This window comes from Suncus etruscus, chromosome 15 (genome assembly GCF_024139225.1).
Source record: "Suncus etruscus isolate mSunEtr1 chromosome 15, mSunEtr1.pri.cur, whole genome shotgun sequence".
Taxonomy (NCBI): domain Eukaryota; kingdom Metazoa; phylum Chordata; class Mammalia; order Eulipotyphla; family Soricidae; genus Suncus; species Suncus etruscus.
Window position 1 is genome coordinate 92,388,670 of NC_064862.1, and position 18,828 is coordinate 92,407,497.

The 18,828-nt window shown below is 52.4% G+C and overlaps 2 protein-coding genes across 2 annotated transcripts; one reads left to right on the forward strand and one right to left on the reverse strand.

Moving 5' to 3' along the window:
• The first annotated feature begins 2,650 nt into the window (after window positions 1-2,650).
• On the forward strand, window positions 2,651-5,787 carry TMEM221 (transmembrane protein 221). The gene is made up of 3 exons (XM_049787725.1): window positions 2,651-2,973; window positions 3,192-3,277; window positions 5,324-5,787. Exons 1-3 carry the CDS (start codon window positions 2,651-2,653, stop codon window positions 5,785-5,787), a joined length of 873 nt encoding a protein of 290 aa, XP_049643682.1.
• Window positions 5,788-7,781: 1,994 nt separating this feature from the next.
• On the reverse strand, window positions 7,782-10,284 carry MVB12A (multivesicular body subunit 12A). The gene is made up of 9 exons (XM_049787724.1): window positions 10,136-10,284; window positions 9,926-10,024; window positions 9,743-9,839; window positions 9,083-9,209; window positions 8,811-8,930; window positions 8,618-8,724; window positions 8,352-8,413; window positions 8,130-8,186; window positions 7,782-8,035 (listed from the first exon to the last, which is right to left on the reverse strand). Exons 1-9 carry the CDS (start codon window positions 10,241-10,243, stop codon window positions 7,973-7,975), a joined length of 840 nt encoding a protein of 279 aa, XP_049643681.1. The 5' UTR covers window positions 10,244-10,284; the 3' UTR covers window positions 7,782-7,972.
• Window positions 10,285-18,828: the final 8,544 nt, after the last annotated feature.

Genomic DNA, 18,828 nt, shown 5'->3' on the forward strand with positions numbered 1-18,828 from the left:
TCAGGGGCTGACTTGCAACAGGTTGCTTTGTGCACAGCCCACCATGGTGTGCTCCCCAACACCCTCCAGGTGTGGCCCCACAAAAAACCCAGAATTTTCTTTTTAAAAAGGAAGGGAACGGAATGATAGCAGAGCGGTAGGGCGTTTGTCCTGCATGTGGCCAACCTAGGAAAAACTTGGGTTTGACCCCCAGCATCCCATATGGTCCCCTGAGCCTACCAGGAGCGATTTCTGAGCACAGAGCTGAGAGTAACCCCTGAGCGTTGCAGGGTGTGGCCCCCAAAATAAAGAAAAAGCAAAAAAAGGAAAAGAAAACCCTAAAAACTCCTCTCGGGCTCAGAGAAGGGAGGGCAATTGTCTTGCACAAAGCTGACCCAGGTTCAATCCTCACATGTCATAAGGTCCCCTAGAGTCTTAGGTAGGGGTAATTGCTAAGCTCAGAGCCAGAAGGAACCCCTGAGTGCCACCAGGTATAACCCAAAATACATATATATATATATATATATATATATATATATATATATATATATATATAAATATATATGTAGAATATAATAAAATTCTCAACCCTCGCTGAAGTTCAACGATAATAGAATCAAGGGACCTAAACCTTAACAATCTGGGCCCGGAGAGATAGCACAGCGGCGTTTGCCTTGCAAGCAGCCGATCCAGGACCAAAGGTGGTTGGTTCAAATCCCGGTGTCCCATATGCTCCCCTGTGCCTGCCAGGAGCTATTTCTGAGCAGACAGCCAGGAGTAACCCCTGAGCACCGCAGGATGTGGCCCAAAAAAAAAAAAAAAAAAAAAAACCTTAACAATCTAAACGCAAAGGGGTCTGTTAGACTGGCAGGCCAGGAGGCAAAAAGTGGTGGAATAGGATGCACTTTGGGGCTATTGGTGAAGGGAGGTTGCACTGGTGGTGGGAAGGCCCTAAGTCACTGAATATCTGAAATTCAATTATGAAGGACTCTGTAGATCACAATGTTTTCAATAAAATAAAATTATAAAAGAAAAAAAGAAAAATATTCCAATCCCTATGTCAACACGGGACAGGCTACTTCTCCTTGGTTTTTGTGGCACCTGGTGGCAACTCTGGGAAGTGCATCCTGGGCTAGAGGCGGGAGAGTGTTTGTTTACCTGGATGTATAAGCAAACAAATCAAAATAGGAGCCGGAGCGGTGGCGCAAGTGGTAAGGCGTCTGCCTTGTGAGCGCTAGCCTAGGATAGACAGTGGTTCGATCCCCCGGCATCCATATGGTCATTTAAGCCAGGAGCGATTTCTGAGCGCATAGTCAGGGAGTAGCCCCTGAACATCACTGGGTGTAGTTCAAAATCCAAATAAATCCATAAATAAATAAATAATAAAAGTAGCCAAATTCAGTAAAATAAAATGAGAAAGAAAAGATAGTTGCCTGGGTCAAGGGGTGGGTGGGATTGTCAGGGCATTTTGAGGCCTTCTACTTTTTTTTTTGCTGTTTTTGTTGTTGTTGTTGTTTTTTGGGGGGGGTCACACCCGGCAGCACTCAGGGGTTCCTCTGGTCTCTGTGCTCAGAAGTCGCTCCTGGCAGGCACAAGGGAGACCATATGGGATGTCAGGATTCGAACCGGTGTCCGTCCTGTGTTGTCTGTGTGCAAGGCAAATGCCCCACCGCTGTGCTATCTCTCCGATTAGAGGACTTTTGATGAGCCTTTGAAGTGGCCCCCGGTGTGGTCACCCCTGAGCATCAAACGGGTGTGGCACCCCCAAATAAAAAACAAAAAAGAAAACAAAACAAAATATCAGGGGCCGGTGAGGTGGCGCTAGAGGTAAGGTGTCTGCCTTGCAAGCTCTAGCATAGGATGGTCTGTGGTTCGATCCCGGCGTCCCATATGGTTCCCCCCCCAAGCCAGGGGCCATTTCTGAGCGCATAGCCAGGAGTAACCCCTGAGCGTTAAACGGGTGTGCCCCCCCAAAAAAGAAAATACTAGAAATAGAGCTCAGTTTCTGTCCATCTGGTCCCCGCCCTCCTTGTGTCTCCGCCTTGCAGACTCCGCCCCCTTTGGATCATGCCACGCCCCTCTACCACGCCCCAATCCCGCGCCCTCCTTGGTCCCTGGCCCCGCCCAATAGAGCAAAACCACGCCCTTCGCCACACCCTCTTTGCTCCTCTTAGGTCATTGGCTTTGTCTGCACACAGCCATGCCCCCTTACTGGCCACAACCACCATAGCCCCGCCCTGACACGCAGGCTCCTCCCTTTTCGATTCCAAGCCACGCCCCCGCCCCACCCAAGCCCAGGCTCCTCCCTGGCCTTGACCCCGCCCCTTTTATTCCAACCACGCCCCTTTGCTTCACCGAATCACACGCTTCTTGGTCCCAGGCCCCGCCCAGGCACTCAGCCCCTCCCCTTTCCCATCCGAGCCACGCCCCTCTGGCCCACCCAATCACACGTTCCTCCTCGCTCCGTAGCCCTGCCCCGACACATGGCTCCGGCCAATCGCGAACTCCAACCACGCCCCTCCGTGGCCACGCCCACCACCCAGAGCCTGGACGGGGCGGACGGAGCGTCCCCAGGTCCCGCAGCTGCAGCAGCAAGCTCTCCCGGCTTTGCGCCCCGTCCGGGACCCCCACCCCGCGCCCGAGCCCGCGCCCCCGCTGGTGTGGCAGTGGCATGGCGCGGTCGTACGGCGGCCGCGTGCTGGGCGCGACGGTCTTGCTGGGCGTGCCGGGGGCGCTGCTGGCGGTGCTGGCCGCGCAGCTGCTGTTCCAGCTGCAGGCGGGGCGCGCGGAGCTGCGGGCCCGGGGGGCGCGCTCCGACCTGGGCCCCGAGCTGGGCGCCGGCCCCGGGCTGCCCGAGGACGCGGCCGGGGCGCTGCTGCCGCTGGCCGCCGCCTTGGCCGCGCTGGCGCTCGTGCTGGGCCTCGCGGGGCTGCTGCTGGCCGCGACGTGCGCGCACCTGGGCGCCGAGCTGGCGCGGGGACCCGGCGCGGGCAGGTAGGGGCTCGGCCTGGACACGGGGCGCCCCTCGGGGCAAGGGTGGGGACCCTCCCCGGTCCTTCTCTCCGCCTGGAGCTGCGGGGAGGGATCTGCAGGCCATGCACCCAAGTGGAAGCCGAGGCCCCCAGTTCTGGGGCCTGCACCCCTTTAGCTGTCCCCTCCAGGTTCTGCGGACTGTGGATCCTGAGCCCCTTCCGCCCCCGCCCCAGCCTCAGGTCCGACTGGTTCCTGTGGGATGGCCGCGCCCTCAGGCACGCAGCCCTGGGCTTCTTCTGCTCCGGGGTCACCATCTACTTGGCAGGTAGGGGTGCCGGGGTGCAGAACGCGGTGGATGGGTATGTGGGTGTGGGGTGCAGGCGGTGTCCATGCCCCAGCTCTGAGGTTGCTTTGCACAAGCGCTGTGCTCTCAGATTGGAGTGGGGTCTCCTCATCTGCACACCCGATGGGGAGAATTGGGGGGGGGGACATTTATTGGGTCTGTATCAACACCTCCAGCTTAGGGGCCGAAGGATAGCACAGCGGGAAAGACGTTTGCCTTGCAAGCAGCCGACCCAGGTTGGATCCCCGGCATCCCATAGGGTCCTCGGAGCACCAGGAGTGATTTCTGATCACAGAGCCAGGAGTAAATCCTAAGCACCACAGGGTGTGGCCAAAAGTCCACCCCCCCCCCCAAATAAGGCTTATATAGGGGAAAAAATAGAGGCTGGAGAGATAGCACTGCGGTATGCCTGGTATGTTTAGGACCTGGGTTAGCTCTGTGAATCCCGCAGGGCCCCACCGGCCCTGCCAGGAATGATCCCTAAGCACAGAGCCAGGAGTCAACGCTGAGTACTGCTTGGGAATGACCCCACAAAGAAAGCAAGCATAACGTCCTCGGAGCACCGCCAGAGTAAGCCCAGAGCACTGTGATGGTTGGTTTTTGGACCAAATTCGCGATGCTCAGGGTTAACTCCTGTTGGTTCTCAGGGGAATTTTGGGGTGCTGGGGAATTGAACCCGGGAAATGCCGTGTGCAGGCAAGAGCCCTACCCATTGTACTATCCCTCCATCCCCCCGTCCCCAGCATTATGGGAATGTGGACCCAACACCTCCTAAAAGATACCCGAACTTTCCCCACCCGAATTGAATCTTTGAATGCTCAAACCTGACACAGTGTACCCGGTAACCGACCCACAGTCCCAAGGTGGCAGAAGCCAGCCACACCAAATCGCGTTCCCCCTGCCCCTGACCTCTCCCCGAAAGGACGTACCTTCTCTTCTCTCACCCATGTGGGACCTTCAGAGACTTTCTTTGTCAATTGTTTGCTTTTTGGGTCACCGTTGGCGGCGCACAGGGGCTGCTCCCAACAGGGTGCTCTCAGTCACTCCTGGCAAGACTGAGAAGGCGGGCAATGCCGGCATGCTGGTCCCCTATGCTACTCCAGGAGCAGGTGGTGTCTGTGGGGTCCCCAAGTCAGAGATGGAACCTCTGGGCCCAGATCTGTCTGCCAGGAGGCAGATGTGGGCCAAGGTGAGGTCCACACAGGTGGCTTTATTCCCGGCTCCCCCTTCCTGGCGCCAGGCAAAGATCCAGAGTTTCAGTTTACTGTGACTGCTCAGGGTGCATGGCAGGACCAGAAACATTTGGGGTTCTGCACAGCCTCCTTGGCCTCCTGGCTTGCTATGATGGTTCTGTGGGGCTCCTCAAAAAACAAGAAAGTGGGGCCAAAGCAGTGGCACAAATGGTAGTGCACTTTGCCTTGCATGCGGTTAACCTACGACGGATACAGTTCAATCCCTCAGGATCTGATATGGTCCCCCAAGCCAGAGGTGATTTCTGAGTGCATAGCCGGGAGTAACCCTTCAGCATCATCAATGTGCCCCAAAAACCAAAAAGGAAAAAGTGAAGGGGGGCAGAGCTATAGCACAGTGATAGGGAGTTTGCCTAGGATGCAGTCAACCAGGGACAGACACAGACCCGATCCCTCGTGTCCCATATGGTCCCCTGTGCCTGCCAGGAGCAATTTCTGAGCACAGAGCCAGGAGTAACCCCTGAGTGTCACCGGGTGTGGCCCAAAAATAAAAATAATAATAATAATAAAAAAGAAGAAGAAAGGGGGCTGGAGAGAGAGAGCACAGCGGGGATGGCTTTTCTCTTGCACATGGCTGATCTGGGTTCGATCCCCAGCATTCCATATGGTCACCTGAGCCTGCCAGGGGTGATTCCTGAGCACAGAGTCAGGAGCAAACCTTGAGCACTGCTGGGAGAGGCCCCCCAAAAACAATCCGGTTCTTTCTGGCTCAAGCAAATTGCTATAGGGTCTGGGGGAGCAGGTGGCCCCAGACTTGAACATGCCCTCCCATCCCCAGCTCTGTCCATCTATTCCCTGCTGCTCTTCGAGATCGAGACCGGCGCCACCACCGCCTCCATCCTGGGCTTGGGGGTGCTTGTCCTGGTATCCGCAATGACCCTTGCTCTGCTCCGGGCTGCCCGTGCCTCACGCCGCCACCCCAACGAGCTGTCGCTGCCGACCCTGCCAGGCGAGGATGATGCCGCCCAGCCCGCCAGGGACTCCAAGCGTAGCCCCGGGGCTCCATACCTTCAGGGTAGCCACCATCGGAAACCCTGCTCATCCTGGCCAGAACCCGGGGACCCCCTCAGATCCACAGTGACAATCAGGGGGGGAGGGCAGGATAGCAGCCTGGTTGCATCCCGCACACACCACACGCTGGTGCTGGCTAGTGGCAACCCATGGGCAGGGGTCACCCATGAGATGTGCAGTGTACTGCGCCATAAGCCGAGAAGCTCAGGAAAGGACTCCACTCTGGTGTGAGCCCTGGGTTTGGGGGGACTGGAAGAGGACCCAGTTAAGAGACAAATATAGATGCAGCCACGGTAGTGGGACTTGATGTCTCCGTCTACAGCATCCCCATCCATTTTGCCTCATAATGCAAAGTGGCTACCAGGGTGCCAGCCATCACCCCTTGCTTAGAGGGATATGCAAAGGCCAGGGCTGGCTTGACAACTTTCAGACTTCTTCCTGAGAGGCTTTGCTCTTACCTTACTGGCCAGGACGATACCTATACCTTGGTTCCAAGGGTGGCTGGGAAATCAATGAATGAGGTGACTACTGGGGCAGGGGTAGGTGGGGGAGGCCCGGGTAGTGGTTTCTTAAATGCCTCTGTCCCGTTTCGCAGATGAGGAGACCGAGGCCAGCGCAGGGCAGTGACTCTCCATGCCCCTCCTAGTACTGAGCATCAGAGCCAGGTCCAGGACCCAGCCAAGCCCCCTCCCCTCCAGCTGCTGCCATCACTATGACACCTTCCGGCTGGGAGCCTTTGAAAGCTCAGGACAGGGCCCGGGGCCCCAGGAGCTGTGCCTGTCTCCCAGCATGTGACGCTCCCTCCTCCCTGCGCTCCCCCAGACGTGAACTGTGGCGAGGACACAGTGATGGGTGTGGGAGGAGGTGGATGCCGCCCAAGACTGGCCCCTGCAAGGGTTCCTGCTGCTTCCAACCACAGACTTGGGAACCCCCCACGAAGCTGACAGAGTCCCAACTGGCCCCAGTCCACATGAGCTCTGGGGTCTTCAATGAAGGCCCCGAGAATAAATGTCCCATGTTCATAGCCTGCCTGGTCTCAGATCTTGCTTTTTCTCTATTTTTTTGGGGGGGGGGCAGGGGGACACCCAGTGGTGCTCAGGGAATTATACTCCTGGCTCTGCACTCAGGCGTCACTCCTGGCAGGCTCGAAGCACCCCCAGGAACCCCCTGTGCGACATGGCTGTGGCCTCGCCTGGTCTCAGCTTGGCCTTCTGTGGGGAAACAGGCCAAAGAGATTGAGACTTTGGGGCGGTGGCCAAGGCTAGGATCCTGCAAACACCCTCAAGAGACCGCACTTGAGGACGGAGCCATACACAGGACAGGGGTGGGGGATCGAGCTGGGGCACTGGCTGGATTTTGAGCTGAGGTCAGCTGCGTCCTTGGGGCCAGCCCCAGCTAAGGCACCGTGGAATGTGACCCCAGCTGGTTTCGGGGTGGCCACGAGGACTCCAGAGAACAAACGCCTTTTGCTTCCCTGCTGGGCTCGGGTTCCACACGGCGCCAGGGCCAGTGCAGGTCGGGCAGCGAGAAGGGCGCCAGGGGTGGGGCTGGAGAGTCGCTGCCCGCTGCCCATGTCCCCAAGGCGGCTGCCAAGGAGACCTGGGTGTGAACCCTCCCCACTGGAACCACCGCCCCAGACCCCCAGACCTCGGGGTTGCACCCTCCCTCGCTGGGTCCCCAAGAAAGGCAGTTCCTCCACTCGCACCCTGAGTCCAGGGTTATGTGCCACCTCGTTCCTAGGCACCCAGTGGGCCAGCACCTCGTAGCGGGAGCTCTGTGCCTCAGTTTCCCCTGCAGGTTCCCTGACAAGATCGAGCACCACAGAGGCCTGGGGCAGATGAGGAGCCTGGAGAGGGGGGCAGGCTGTTTATTCCACAGTTGAGCTTCAATTGAGTTTTGACAAGCTGTCGCCCCAAAGTACTAGTTTCTGAGACACCCCCCAGGATGCCGACCCCACCCCAGCCACGCCAGGACCCGGGCATGGGCAGAGGACTGGGTTGGGTGGGTTGGGGCCAGTCACCAGCCAGGGTGGACGGGGCTTGACTCCAGATGTGGGCGGAGCCAGGCACTGTTGTGGGCGGAGCTTCATCTGGGGCATGGCCAGGCACCAGGGTCATAGCTTGGAGCTGGGCTGGACAATAATCAGGGCGGGGCTTCATCCTGGGGCGGGGCCTCAAGCAGGGCAGGTTGGGCGGGGCCAAATTCCAGTCGGGGCGGAGCTTTGGCAAGGGGTGGAGCTAGCACAGGTCAGGAGAGTGCCAGACACCAACCAGGAGTGGAGCTTTGCCCAGGGGGTGGGGCCTCCTCTGGGGCAGGGCAAGAAACCAGCATGGGCGGAGCCTCATCCAGGGGCGGGGCTTGTGTCAGGTCCGGCTCCAGCATGGGGTGGTCCTGCCCAGGCTGTGGCCCCTGTCCACTACATGACACTGGGTGGCAGGCGAGCGGCAGCTGTCTTCTCTACCACGAAGCCGTAGTTATACTGTGGGCCGGGTTGGGAGTAAGGGGAATAGAGTGAGGAGAGCTCGGGAGCACCAGAGAGCACTGGGAGGGGAGTCCCTCCCACCTGCACCCACCTCTTCCTCGATGTCCGCTAGTGACTTGATGGTGACGTTCCCGAAGGCAGAGAAGGCCTGGGGCGGGCACGGGCCAGTCTGGGTGCCCCAGTCCAGCCTGGGCCCTCCACTCCCTTCCTTCAAGGAGGGCCCTCTCCCTCTCCTGCCCCGGGGAGACCCACCACACACCCCATCTTGACCCAGGCTCTGGGCACCCCAGTCCCTCCCCCCAGTCCTGCTTACCAGGGAGCCGCAGGTCCTGCCTTCAAATCGGGGGTGGAGTGTGAAGGGGACCCCGTCCATGGCTGTGGGGCAACACAGGGGCGAACAATGAGGTTTGAGCCTTGGGGGCTATCCACTCCTCCAATCCTGGCTCTCAGAGTAGCCATCCTAATCCCACTCGCAATCCTGGCTCTAAGATATACCCCAAGAGCTCCTCCTGGGGAATAGGAACATGCCCAACCCTCCCATGGCCAGCCCTTTGCCTCAGTTTCCCACCTAGCGCCCACCTGAGATGCCGTAGAGGTTGGAGGCCTCGTAGATGGAGTCGCTCCTACGCAGGCTGGAGGCCCGAGACTTCAGGCGGCTGAGGGTGGGCATGGGGCCTCCCGTCTTACTGCGGGGTACGGGGCAGTGTGTGGTGGGTCAGGCCTCGCCCCCGACACCAACCCCTCTATCCCCCTCCCTTCACCAGGGACTCACCTGGGCGAGCCCGGAGTGTCCAGGGACAAATCTCGCATCTCCTTGTTGAGTGAGCGGGGCTTGGGCACTGGCCGCGGAGCCTTGGCCTTCTTGTACCAGATGGCAAAGCCGCCGATGTCCCTGCATGCAGGGAGCGGTTCAGGCTCGGCCATCACCCAGGTATGGGCACCCAGCCCCAAGCCTGTCCTGTGGGCTGTTTAATCCCAGGGGAAACTGAGGCCCAGAGGAGGATCCGAGAGAGCAGAGAACCAGGAGGGCAAAGGTAGCCATACCCTGCGCGGTGGTACCCGGGCACCGTCTTGGTCTTGCCACTGAGCCTGACGTCCACCACGACCGTGTCCGCCCCGCCCAGCGGCACTAGCTTCACGCACAAGCGCTTCTTCTTGGACACGGAGGCCTCTGGCAGTGGGGATTGGGGAATGAGTGGGTCCGGGGGCGAGATGGCAGGAGGGAGCCGACGGGGAGGGGCTCCACAGTGGCTGCGGGTGGGGTGGGGTGGGGTGGGGCGGGTGCTGCACCCAGAGATGGGTGGTGGCAGTGTCTGAGGTGTGAGGAAGCCACCTGGCCGGCAGGAGAAGTGGGTCACATCACCAAGGGTCTAAGCGGAGGAGGGGATCCACACTAGACCCCAGGAGCACCGTCAGAGTCGGGACCCAGGGGGCCCTGAGGAACCCGGGCCCCTTCGAAAGCTGAAGAGCCAGGAGAGCAAAGGGGTGTGTCGGTGAAGAGCGAGAAGGAAGGAGGGAGCAGGCGGTGGAGGATGAAGCGTCAGCGACCCCAGAGAGAGAGAGTCGGGCAAGGATGCTCCAGGCAGAGGAACCGGTGGGCGCCATTGCTGGGAGGGCAGGGCAGAAGGGGGGCACCCGTCAGCCTCGGACCCCGGACCCGCCCCGGGCCCGCCGCCCGCCTCCCCGCCCGGGCCCGGGCCTCACTGGAGTCCAGGGGGTCGCAGACGGGGGCGAAGCCGGGCGGGAGGGGGCTCCTGTCCAGCAGCACCTGCACGTCGCTCACCACGTTCTCCTGCGGGTTCTGGGGGGCGGCATTGGTGCAAGTCACCCCGGAGCCTGGGGTGTCCCGATGGGGAGAGCCCAGCACCCCCGAAGTCCCTCACTCACCTCCAGGCTGCCCAGGGTGCTGAGGCACAGGAAGTAGCTGGATTTCTGCGCGAAGCTCTTGCTGAAGGCGGCGGTGGCGCCCTCCACGGTGCAAGGGATCTGCAGGTGGCCGGGCCGGGGTCAGCGCCCTGATCACCCCAAATCCCCTTGGGGCTTGGGTCCCCCCTGATTCCCAAGGGGATCCCCCTCCAGCCCCCCGACCCCGCTCACCGCGCTGAATCCCGACGGCGGCGGCGCTGACGCCGACGACCAGACCAGGCTCGTCAGCGGCGCCGCGTCGGGCCCGAGCCCGGGTCCCGGCCCCGGTCCCGGCTCCATCGTCCCTCCCGGTCGCTGGAGAGTCCGAGCGAGCGAGCGTCCGTCCGATCGCCCAGCCGGGAGCAGGCGACGGACTACATTTCCCAGAAGGCGCAGAGAGGGCGACGGGGCCTACGCGCGTGCCCGGAAGAAATCGGCCAATCGCAGGGCAGCTCCGGAAGCCACGCCCCACAGATGACGTCATCCAGGTGAGTCGCGGGTCGACGTGGGCGGAAGCAGGTCTCTCGCTCTCTCCCTGCCAGGCCGGAAGCTTTAGTCGCCCAAGTTGCCTCCGCGGCGCTACCCGGAAGAACTACATTTCCCAGAATTCCTGGGCTGATCAGTTTCCCACCCAGACACGAATCCACCTGTTTCTCTCGCCTTTGAGTGGGGAAATAAGGGTGGGCGGGAGGTAAAAAAAGTAATATTAGGGCCCGGAGAGATAGCACAGCGGCGTTTGCCTTGCAAGCAGCCGATCCAGGACCAAAGGTGGTTGGTTCGAATCCTGGTGTCCCATATGGTCCCCTGTGCCTGCCAGGAGCTATTTCTGAGCAGACAGCCAGGAGTAACCCCTGAGCACGGCCGGGTGTGGCCCAAAAACAAAACAAAAAACAAAACAAAACAAAACAAAACAAAAACAAAAAAGTAATATTAATAATAATGAGGCCGGAGAGGTAGCACGGAGGTAGGGCGTTTGTCTTGCATGCAGAAGGTCGGTGGTTCGAATCCCGGCATCCCATATGGTCCCCCGAGCCTGCCAAGAGCGATTCCTGAGCGTGGAGCCAGGAGGAACCCCTGAGCCCTTCCAGGTGTGACCCCAAAAAACAAAAAAAAATAATAATGATGATAAATAAATTCTGAGACCGGAGCAATAACATAGTAGTAGGGCATTTGCTTTGCACGAGGCTGACCCGGGATGGACCCGGGTTCGACCCCCGGCATCCCATACAGTCTCCGGAGACATGCAGGGGTGATTTCTGGTTTTTTGTTTTTGTTCTTTTGTTTTGTTTTAGTTTTTGGGCCACACCCGGTTACGCTCAGGGGTTACTCCTGGCTATGCGCTCAGAAGTCGCTCCTGGCTTGGGAGGACCATATGGGACGTGGGGGGATAGAATCGCGGTCCGTCCTAGGCTAGCGTTGGCAAGGCAGACGCCTTACCTCTAGCGCCACCACGCCAGAGGGGCGATTTCTGAACACAGCCAAGAGGAACCCCTGAGAGTCACCAAGTGTGGCCTAAAAAAAAAAAAAATCGGGCCCGGAGAGATAGCACAGAGGCGTTTGCCTTGCAAGCAGCCTATCCAGGACCAAAGGTGGTTGGTTCAAATCCCGGTGTCCCATATGGTCCCCCGTGCCTGCCAGGAGCTATTTCTGAGCAGACAGCCAGGAGTAACCCCTGAGCACCGTCGGGTGTGGCCCAAAAACCAAATAAATAAATAAATAAATAAATAAATAAATAAATAAACAAACATAAAAATAAAAATAAAAATAATTAATTCTAGTTTCTGGAAACCGCATTAGTAAGAAAAAAATAGCATTAAACATTTGCATACCTGGAGCAGTTCCGTTCGGGGTATGCAAATGTTTAATGCGATTTTTTGCGATTTTTTTCTTACTAATGCGATTTTTTTAATTAATTAATTTATTTATTTTTTTGGTTTTTTTTTGGGGGGGGCCACACCCGGTAATGATCAGGGGTTACTCCTGGCTATGCGCTCAGAAGTTGCTCCTGGCTTGAGGGACCATATGGGACGCCGGGGGATCGAACTGTGGTCCGTCCAAGGCTAGCGCAGGCAAGGCAGGCACCTTACCTCTAGCGCCACCGCCCAGCCCCGATAATGCGATTTTTTATTGCAAATATTCGGTAAGCGAAATCCCTTATGCGGCTCTGCCTCACCCCGACTTTGCCTCCTGCAGCCCCCAGGTAAATTGAGTTTGAGACCCCTGCCCTAGGTCCATGATAAAGTTCCGAGACTAAGACGAGCCCAAACCTCAGTTTTTCCTGAGACAGTTTCCAAGCAGTTCTTCCAGGGTGGGTACTTTTTCACTCTTAGCGAAAGCAGAGGGTGTTGACTCATTTCCACTCTGAGCCAAGGCAGAGGGAGTTAACTCAGAAATAAAACCACAAAAGGAATGCAGAAATGTCAAGACCTTTCCCATTCTGTTAGGCTAGCCACTAGAGGAACTAAGTGGGTCTGGATATTGTGTCTGAAAAGGGCCCCTCTCCAACCAAAGTTGAGTCATCCGAGTCAGATAAAATGAAACATCGATGCTAAGAAATAATGAATTTTGGGCCCAGAGAGATAGCACAGCGGCATTTGCCTTGCAAGCAGCCGATCCAGGACCAAAGGTGGTTGGTTCGAATCCCGGTGTCCCATAGGGTCCCCGTGCCTGCCAGGAGCTATTTCTGAGCAGACAGCCAGGAGTCACCCCTGAGCACCGCCGGGTGTGACCCAAAAACCAAAAACCAAAAACCAAAAAAAAAGAAAGAAAGAAATAATGAATTTGTGTGCAAAATGGATATAAGCCAACCATGTATGTGATGAAAGTTATAGACCAATCATGGACGCTGTGAAGGTTGAACTGTTTGTATTAACCAATGAAATGCTTGTGCTGTTAATGCTTGTGCTGTCTATATAAACTGGCTACGATTTTACTTCAGGGTCCTTGTCTTATGCCACTGGTGGGGTGAGACTTGGGCCTGACTAGTCGAATAAACTCCCTTTTGCATCTGACATCGAAGGTGGTCTTTGACTCTCAGCACCGACTAGGGGTGTCAACTCGAGCCCTAACACATGGACCTTGGGTCCAACTTACAGGAATCTTATTCACAGGAACAATTCATTTTCCAAATTGGGAACTTGGGATTTGGAGGGATCTGAGCACTTACCTTGCATGCTGCTGACCTGTGTTTGATCCCCTGCACCCCAGTGTGTTCCCCAAGCCCACCAGGAGTAAGGGAAGTGCCAGGGCATGCTTAAGCTTTTAGGGGGGCTCAGCCCACCACATGTATCCTCAGATTTTCCTGGTGGGTAGAACTAATTTAACCCCCATGGGGTTCCTCAAAAGGCCCGCTGTGGACGTCTTTTTCCCCTGCATGGATGGTTGGGGAATTTCCAAAGAGATGCCGGGCATGACATTTTCAGCCAGGATTTGACTATCTCTCCTTTGTATATATCAGGCATAATAATAGCCTCTATCAAATAATTTGGCTCAGAAATTTCAGCACCAAAGTTTATTTGAGAACCCCTTTTTCTGGATATAGTCAGCCCTAAAAGCAAAACCAATATTTCTCTCTTTTTCAAATATGTCCTTTGCAGCTGCAGTTTCTGGTAATCAAGGGCAGCGCATAACCAGAATGCAGATTTTGACTTTTGACCGTCCTTTAGAAATAGGGAAGTGTAAATTATCTGGGCTGTTAAATTCTTTGTTGGGTATTTGTGAATCCAAGAACAGTCCCCAGAATGAGAAATTACTTCCCATCCCCTTGTCCCCTCTTGGGGGGAGACCTTGGTAATATTTATTCTCAGCAAATAATAATCCACACCGACAAGAAGGATAGGGTGTAAAAGATTGGGCAAAGAGAGCTAGAGAATCCTTTTGCAGCCTGCAGCTTTCGCAAAAGGACCCCTCTCCCCTGTCCATCAAGCTATTTATTATCAACTCCACAGCGCCCCCACCTGAAAGGGCTAGGTGGGGCTAGTCACAGAACAATCCTAAGGAAATAGTTTTATATACAACAATTCCAAGAATAATCTTATGGAAACTTTTTCATATACTACAATTCCCCCTTTTTTTGTAAATAAACAATAGTAATGTACAGAAATAAGTAATACTTTTTATAATTGTAAAAAGAACAACTAAGCAATGGTAAAAGAGTGGCTGTTTGCATAAGCGCATCACCGGAAAAAGTATAGAAAAAATTTTTTAACCTAACACAGGGTGTTCAAAACCAGAAACAGTTGTAAAGGAATCAACTACAAGCTCCAGAGTAGAAAAAATCTACAGCGTCCAAGATGAACAATTCCGATTAAGTATTCCCTTGGAAAAGCAGAAGTCGAGTATGAAATTCCAAGATTCAGGACCTAAAAGGCCATGGGGAGCTCCCAGGGCAATCCCGAAAGTAATTTGGAGACAGAGATCCTTAGATGAGATGCTCACAAGGCTGCGTAGCAGGCGAGAAGAAACACATTTTCCATTCCAGTCCAGCTTGAGCAGAAGAAAGCCCATCTTTGGAGGCAGTGAATTAGGCCCCTATTTCGAAGGAAGAGGCACACACACCCCTGCACAATGGGCGCCATAGTAAAGAAGATCCATAGGTATTAGAACTCAATCCAAGAGGAGTTCTAGTTCAGTCAGGAGTTCATAAGAGGTCCGAGAATGAAGAACCACATACGGCTGATTATTTAGATGGGAGCTTAAGTTCTAAACCAAAACAAAATGCTTAAGGCAGAGAACCTCCCCGTGTAAATGAATAAATTGAGGGTCCATCCAAAATGGATAAAACCTCCTTTTGCACCTGCTATTTTTTCCAATGATGCGCCCACGCAAAAGGCCAAAATACCAGACAGGATTACAATCTAGCAACTTATTTATGACAATATCTAACCCCGAACCCAAAGTAACAAAAGTAAAACCTTAATGAAATACCACATCAATTTCAAGAATTAACAACTAAAATGTAAAAACATTAATTACAGTAATCAACAAAAGTGTAGAATCAAATATAACTTTACAGGATTACAATTATAAAAACTACAAGAGCTGAAATTTCTCCCAAGTTTAAAAAACACTCTGAAAGGATGGGGAGTCCAGAACTCCCAAAAGTTTGACCAAAGAAACTTGATGAGTCAGGGAAAGCAGGTTGTAATTTGAAGCAGGATACAGCACTGCAACAGTTTATGAAGTCTTTCTCAGTCCGAGATCAGGAGGTTTGTCATTGTGGGTGATGATTTGCACATGATGATTTGCATACGTGAAGGGATTCCTGAAAATAGAATGTTAGGGACTAGGAAAAAAGAGGGAAGGATAAGTAAGAATAAATTGGGGAAGATAAAGTCAGGAAAAAAGAACTATATACAAAACATGTAAGACATACAGACACACAACAAGACATACATAAACATATTTCACAAAAACATGGCCATCACTCACTCATACTTACCAAAAAATGTTTGCTGGGAAGGATCCCAAATAGACTGAAAGGAAAAAATTTAGCTGAATCAACAAAAAGCGCTTTAAAGTACAATAGCCGGCAAATAGTTTAGATGAATATCTTCAAGTTCACAACAACAACAAAAGATATATTTTTAAGGCATAGTCGAGTAAATTTGAAAGAGAATTTCATGCACAATATGACCAAAAAAACCAATAATACAAGTAGAGACCAGTAATTCTATCGTTATCATAGATGATGAACACTGTAAAGAGAGTCCACCTAAAAGGTACTGATATGTCAAAATTATGAATTCATCTCCATCTTAAAGCCTAAATTGAGGCAAATAAAACAATGATGTTAGAGTGAAAGAGTGAAAGTTGTTAGAAGATTATATCTCAGTATATTGCTATATAACACCCTTAATATGATGAGGAAGCTTTCTCTCGAGTGAGCCTGGATCAATAGTGGTATTAAGACATAAATACGGGGCCCGGAGAGATAGCACAGCGGCATTTGCCTTGCAAGCAGCCGATCCAGGACCAAAGGTGGTTGGTTCGAATCCTGGTGTCCCATATGGTCCCCCGTGCCTGCCAGGAGCTATTTCTGAGCAAACAGCCAGGAGTAACCCCTGAGCACCGCCGGGTGTGACCCAAAAACCAAAAAAAAAAAAAAAAAAAAAAAAAAAAAAGACATAAATACATCATACAAGCAACCACAATGGGGATTCATCATATTTAATCCTATTCAGCGGTAGTACCTGTGAAATGAATCATAAAGCATTAATGACAACTGACAAATAAAATAAATAATTATTAAGCATTTATAGTAGATCTTTGAGAAGTATAAAACAGGATGTATGCTGCTGTGGATTTTACCGATGAAATAGGAATTTTCTTGATCTTCTTGTCATCAAAATTGATCCAGTGTTGTTTTGAGTCAATATTACAGTATGATGTACAGTGTCCAAAATGAAGTTTACCAAAATGGTTAGACACTGATGATAAGATGTATTTTTCAGTTTTGTAATTTTTTTTCTGAGTGAATTCTGCTAAGTTGAGGTCTTCTAAAGGAAAATCCACATAAGTGTGTAGTTTTTTAATTTGTTTGCCATCAAAAGCAAAATGTTTCAAATGAATTATTTTTTTTTTTTTTTTTTTTTTTTTTTTTTTTTTTTTTTTTGGTTTTTGGGCCACACCCGTTTGACGCTCAGGGGTTACTCCTGGCTATGTGCTCAGAAATTGCCCCTGGCTTGGGGGGACCATATGGGACGCCGGGGGATCGAACCGCGGTCCGTTCCTTGGCTAGCGCTTGTAAGGCAGACACCTTACCTCTAGCGCCACCTTCCCGGCCCTCAAATGAATTATTAATACTGGAGGTAATTTCCATAAGTATGTCCTCTTCAAAAAGTCCCTTTTAGTGTTGCAGCTGTTACAATGAATTCTACTGTTATCTCTCAAATCTTTGGGACAACTGAACAAATGTCTCATATACCTCAGACTTTTGGTGACATGTGAGACACTGTAGTATAGATTTGAACTGTCCTTGAAAGAGGTCATATAGAAGAGATTTGTGAGCCTTTTGGTGTTTAGATCTAGATTGTTCATGTTTTTCATTGTCTATCAGGTGTATAGTTTTATCTGCCATTGAATTTTCAGTAAGGAAATCCTGATGTAGTCCCTCTATAAGAAACATCAATATTCGTGAGGATCCTGTTGGTTGTGTTCAGCAAATTGGTCATTAAGTAAACCAATTGTTGCTTTGAAGTGTTCAGGACTGACATTCCTATGACATCCATCTCCCATGAGTTTGATGAGGTGACCAAATTGTTCTGCTAATTTACCTTTATGTCCGCTTGGATTTTCTTTGTTAATGCTTTTTTTATAATGATCTTGATAAAAAATACTGAGTTAAGTCTGAAATATTATACAAGCATTGTAATATTGAGTTCATATAGCATGAGTTACCTAAATTTCGTGATCCAGTAAATGCAGGTTTCTGTTTCTCTATTTGCATTCTGGAATGTAAGGGTTTCTTACTCTTGTCCGTCTCATTCAAGGTATTGGGTGTGAAAGTTAATTCCTTGTTTACTTTCCCGGAGGCCTCAGCAGTGTTAAAATTGTCAGTGTTTTGAGCATTTTGTATTTGACGTGGGAGCAGGCTTGTACTCCCAGCAACCTGATCCTGGTGGTTTGTGCTAATTCGATTTCTGATGAGGCGTAAAGGGACCCAAAATTTATTGGGGGGGGGATTGTCATTTGTACCAACATATGCATATCCCCTTCCTCTCAGAAGAAGATATCCAGTGATCCATTTTTTATTCTCTTTGATCCAAACCGGTGTATGTGATGTTTTTTGTTTCTGAATATCTTCTTTAAAATGTTTTTTCCCAGCAGTGTAACTTTCCCCTAGGGGTAAGTTTAGATAATTTAATGTGAGAAGAGTCAAAGATAACAGCTCAGTAGGTGCTAAACCTCTTTTTTTATTCTTTTGTAATTGAGTTTTTAGCGTCCTGTGGGCCCTTTCCACAATGGCCTGTCCTTGGCAATTGTGGGGAATTTCTTTCAGATGTTTTATCTGCCATTTTTTACAAAAGAATTCAAAAGTTTTGCTGATATAGGTGGGTCCAATATCAGTTTTTTTTTTTTTTTTTTTTTTGGGCCACACCCTGTGACGCTCAGGGGTTACTCCTGGCTATGCGCTCAGAAGTTGCTCCTGGCTTCTTGGGGGACCATATGGGATGCCGGGGGATCAAACCGCGGTCCGCCCTAGGCTAGCGCAGGTAAGGCAGGCACCTTACCTCCAGCGCCACCGCCTGGCCCCACCAATATCAGTTTTTTGTTTTTTTTTTTTTTTTTTGGTTTTTGGGCCACACCCGGTAACGCTCAGGGGTTACTCCTGGCTATGCGCTCAGAAGTTGCTCCTGGCTTGGGGGACCATATGGGACACCGGGGGATCGAACCGCGGTCCGTCCTAGGCTAACGCTGGCAAGGCAGACACCTTACCTTTAGCGCCACCGCCCGGCCCCCAATATCAGTTTTAATGGAATACGGAACACCCATAACTGAAAAGCATTGTAAAAGAAAACTGCAAACTGCCTTAGACTTTTTGGAAGACATAGGGATTGCCCAAATAAATCTAGAACAAGTGTTTACCACCACATGAAGATAAGATTTCTTTGGAAATAAATTTGTTTGCGTTACATCCATTTGCCACAGTTCATTAGACTGTTTTTTTTTTTTTTTTTTGTTTGTTTGTTTTTGGGCCACACCTGGTAACGCTCAGGGGTTACTCCTGGCTATGCGCTCAGAAGTTGCTCCTGGCTTAGGGGACTATATGGGACGCCGGGGGATCGAACCGTGGTCTGTCCAAGGCTAGCGCAGGCAAGGCAGGCACCTTAACTCTAGCGCCACCACCCGGCCCCAGTTCATTAGACTGTAAGCCTCTTGGGTTT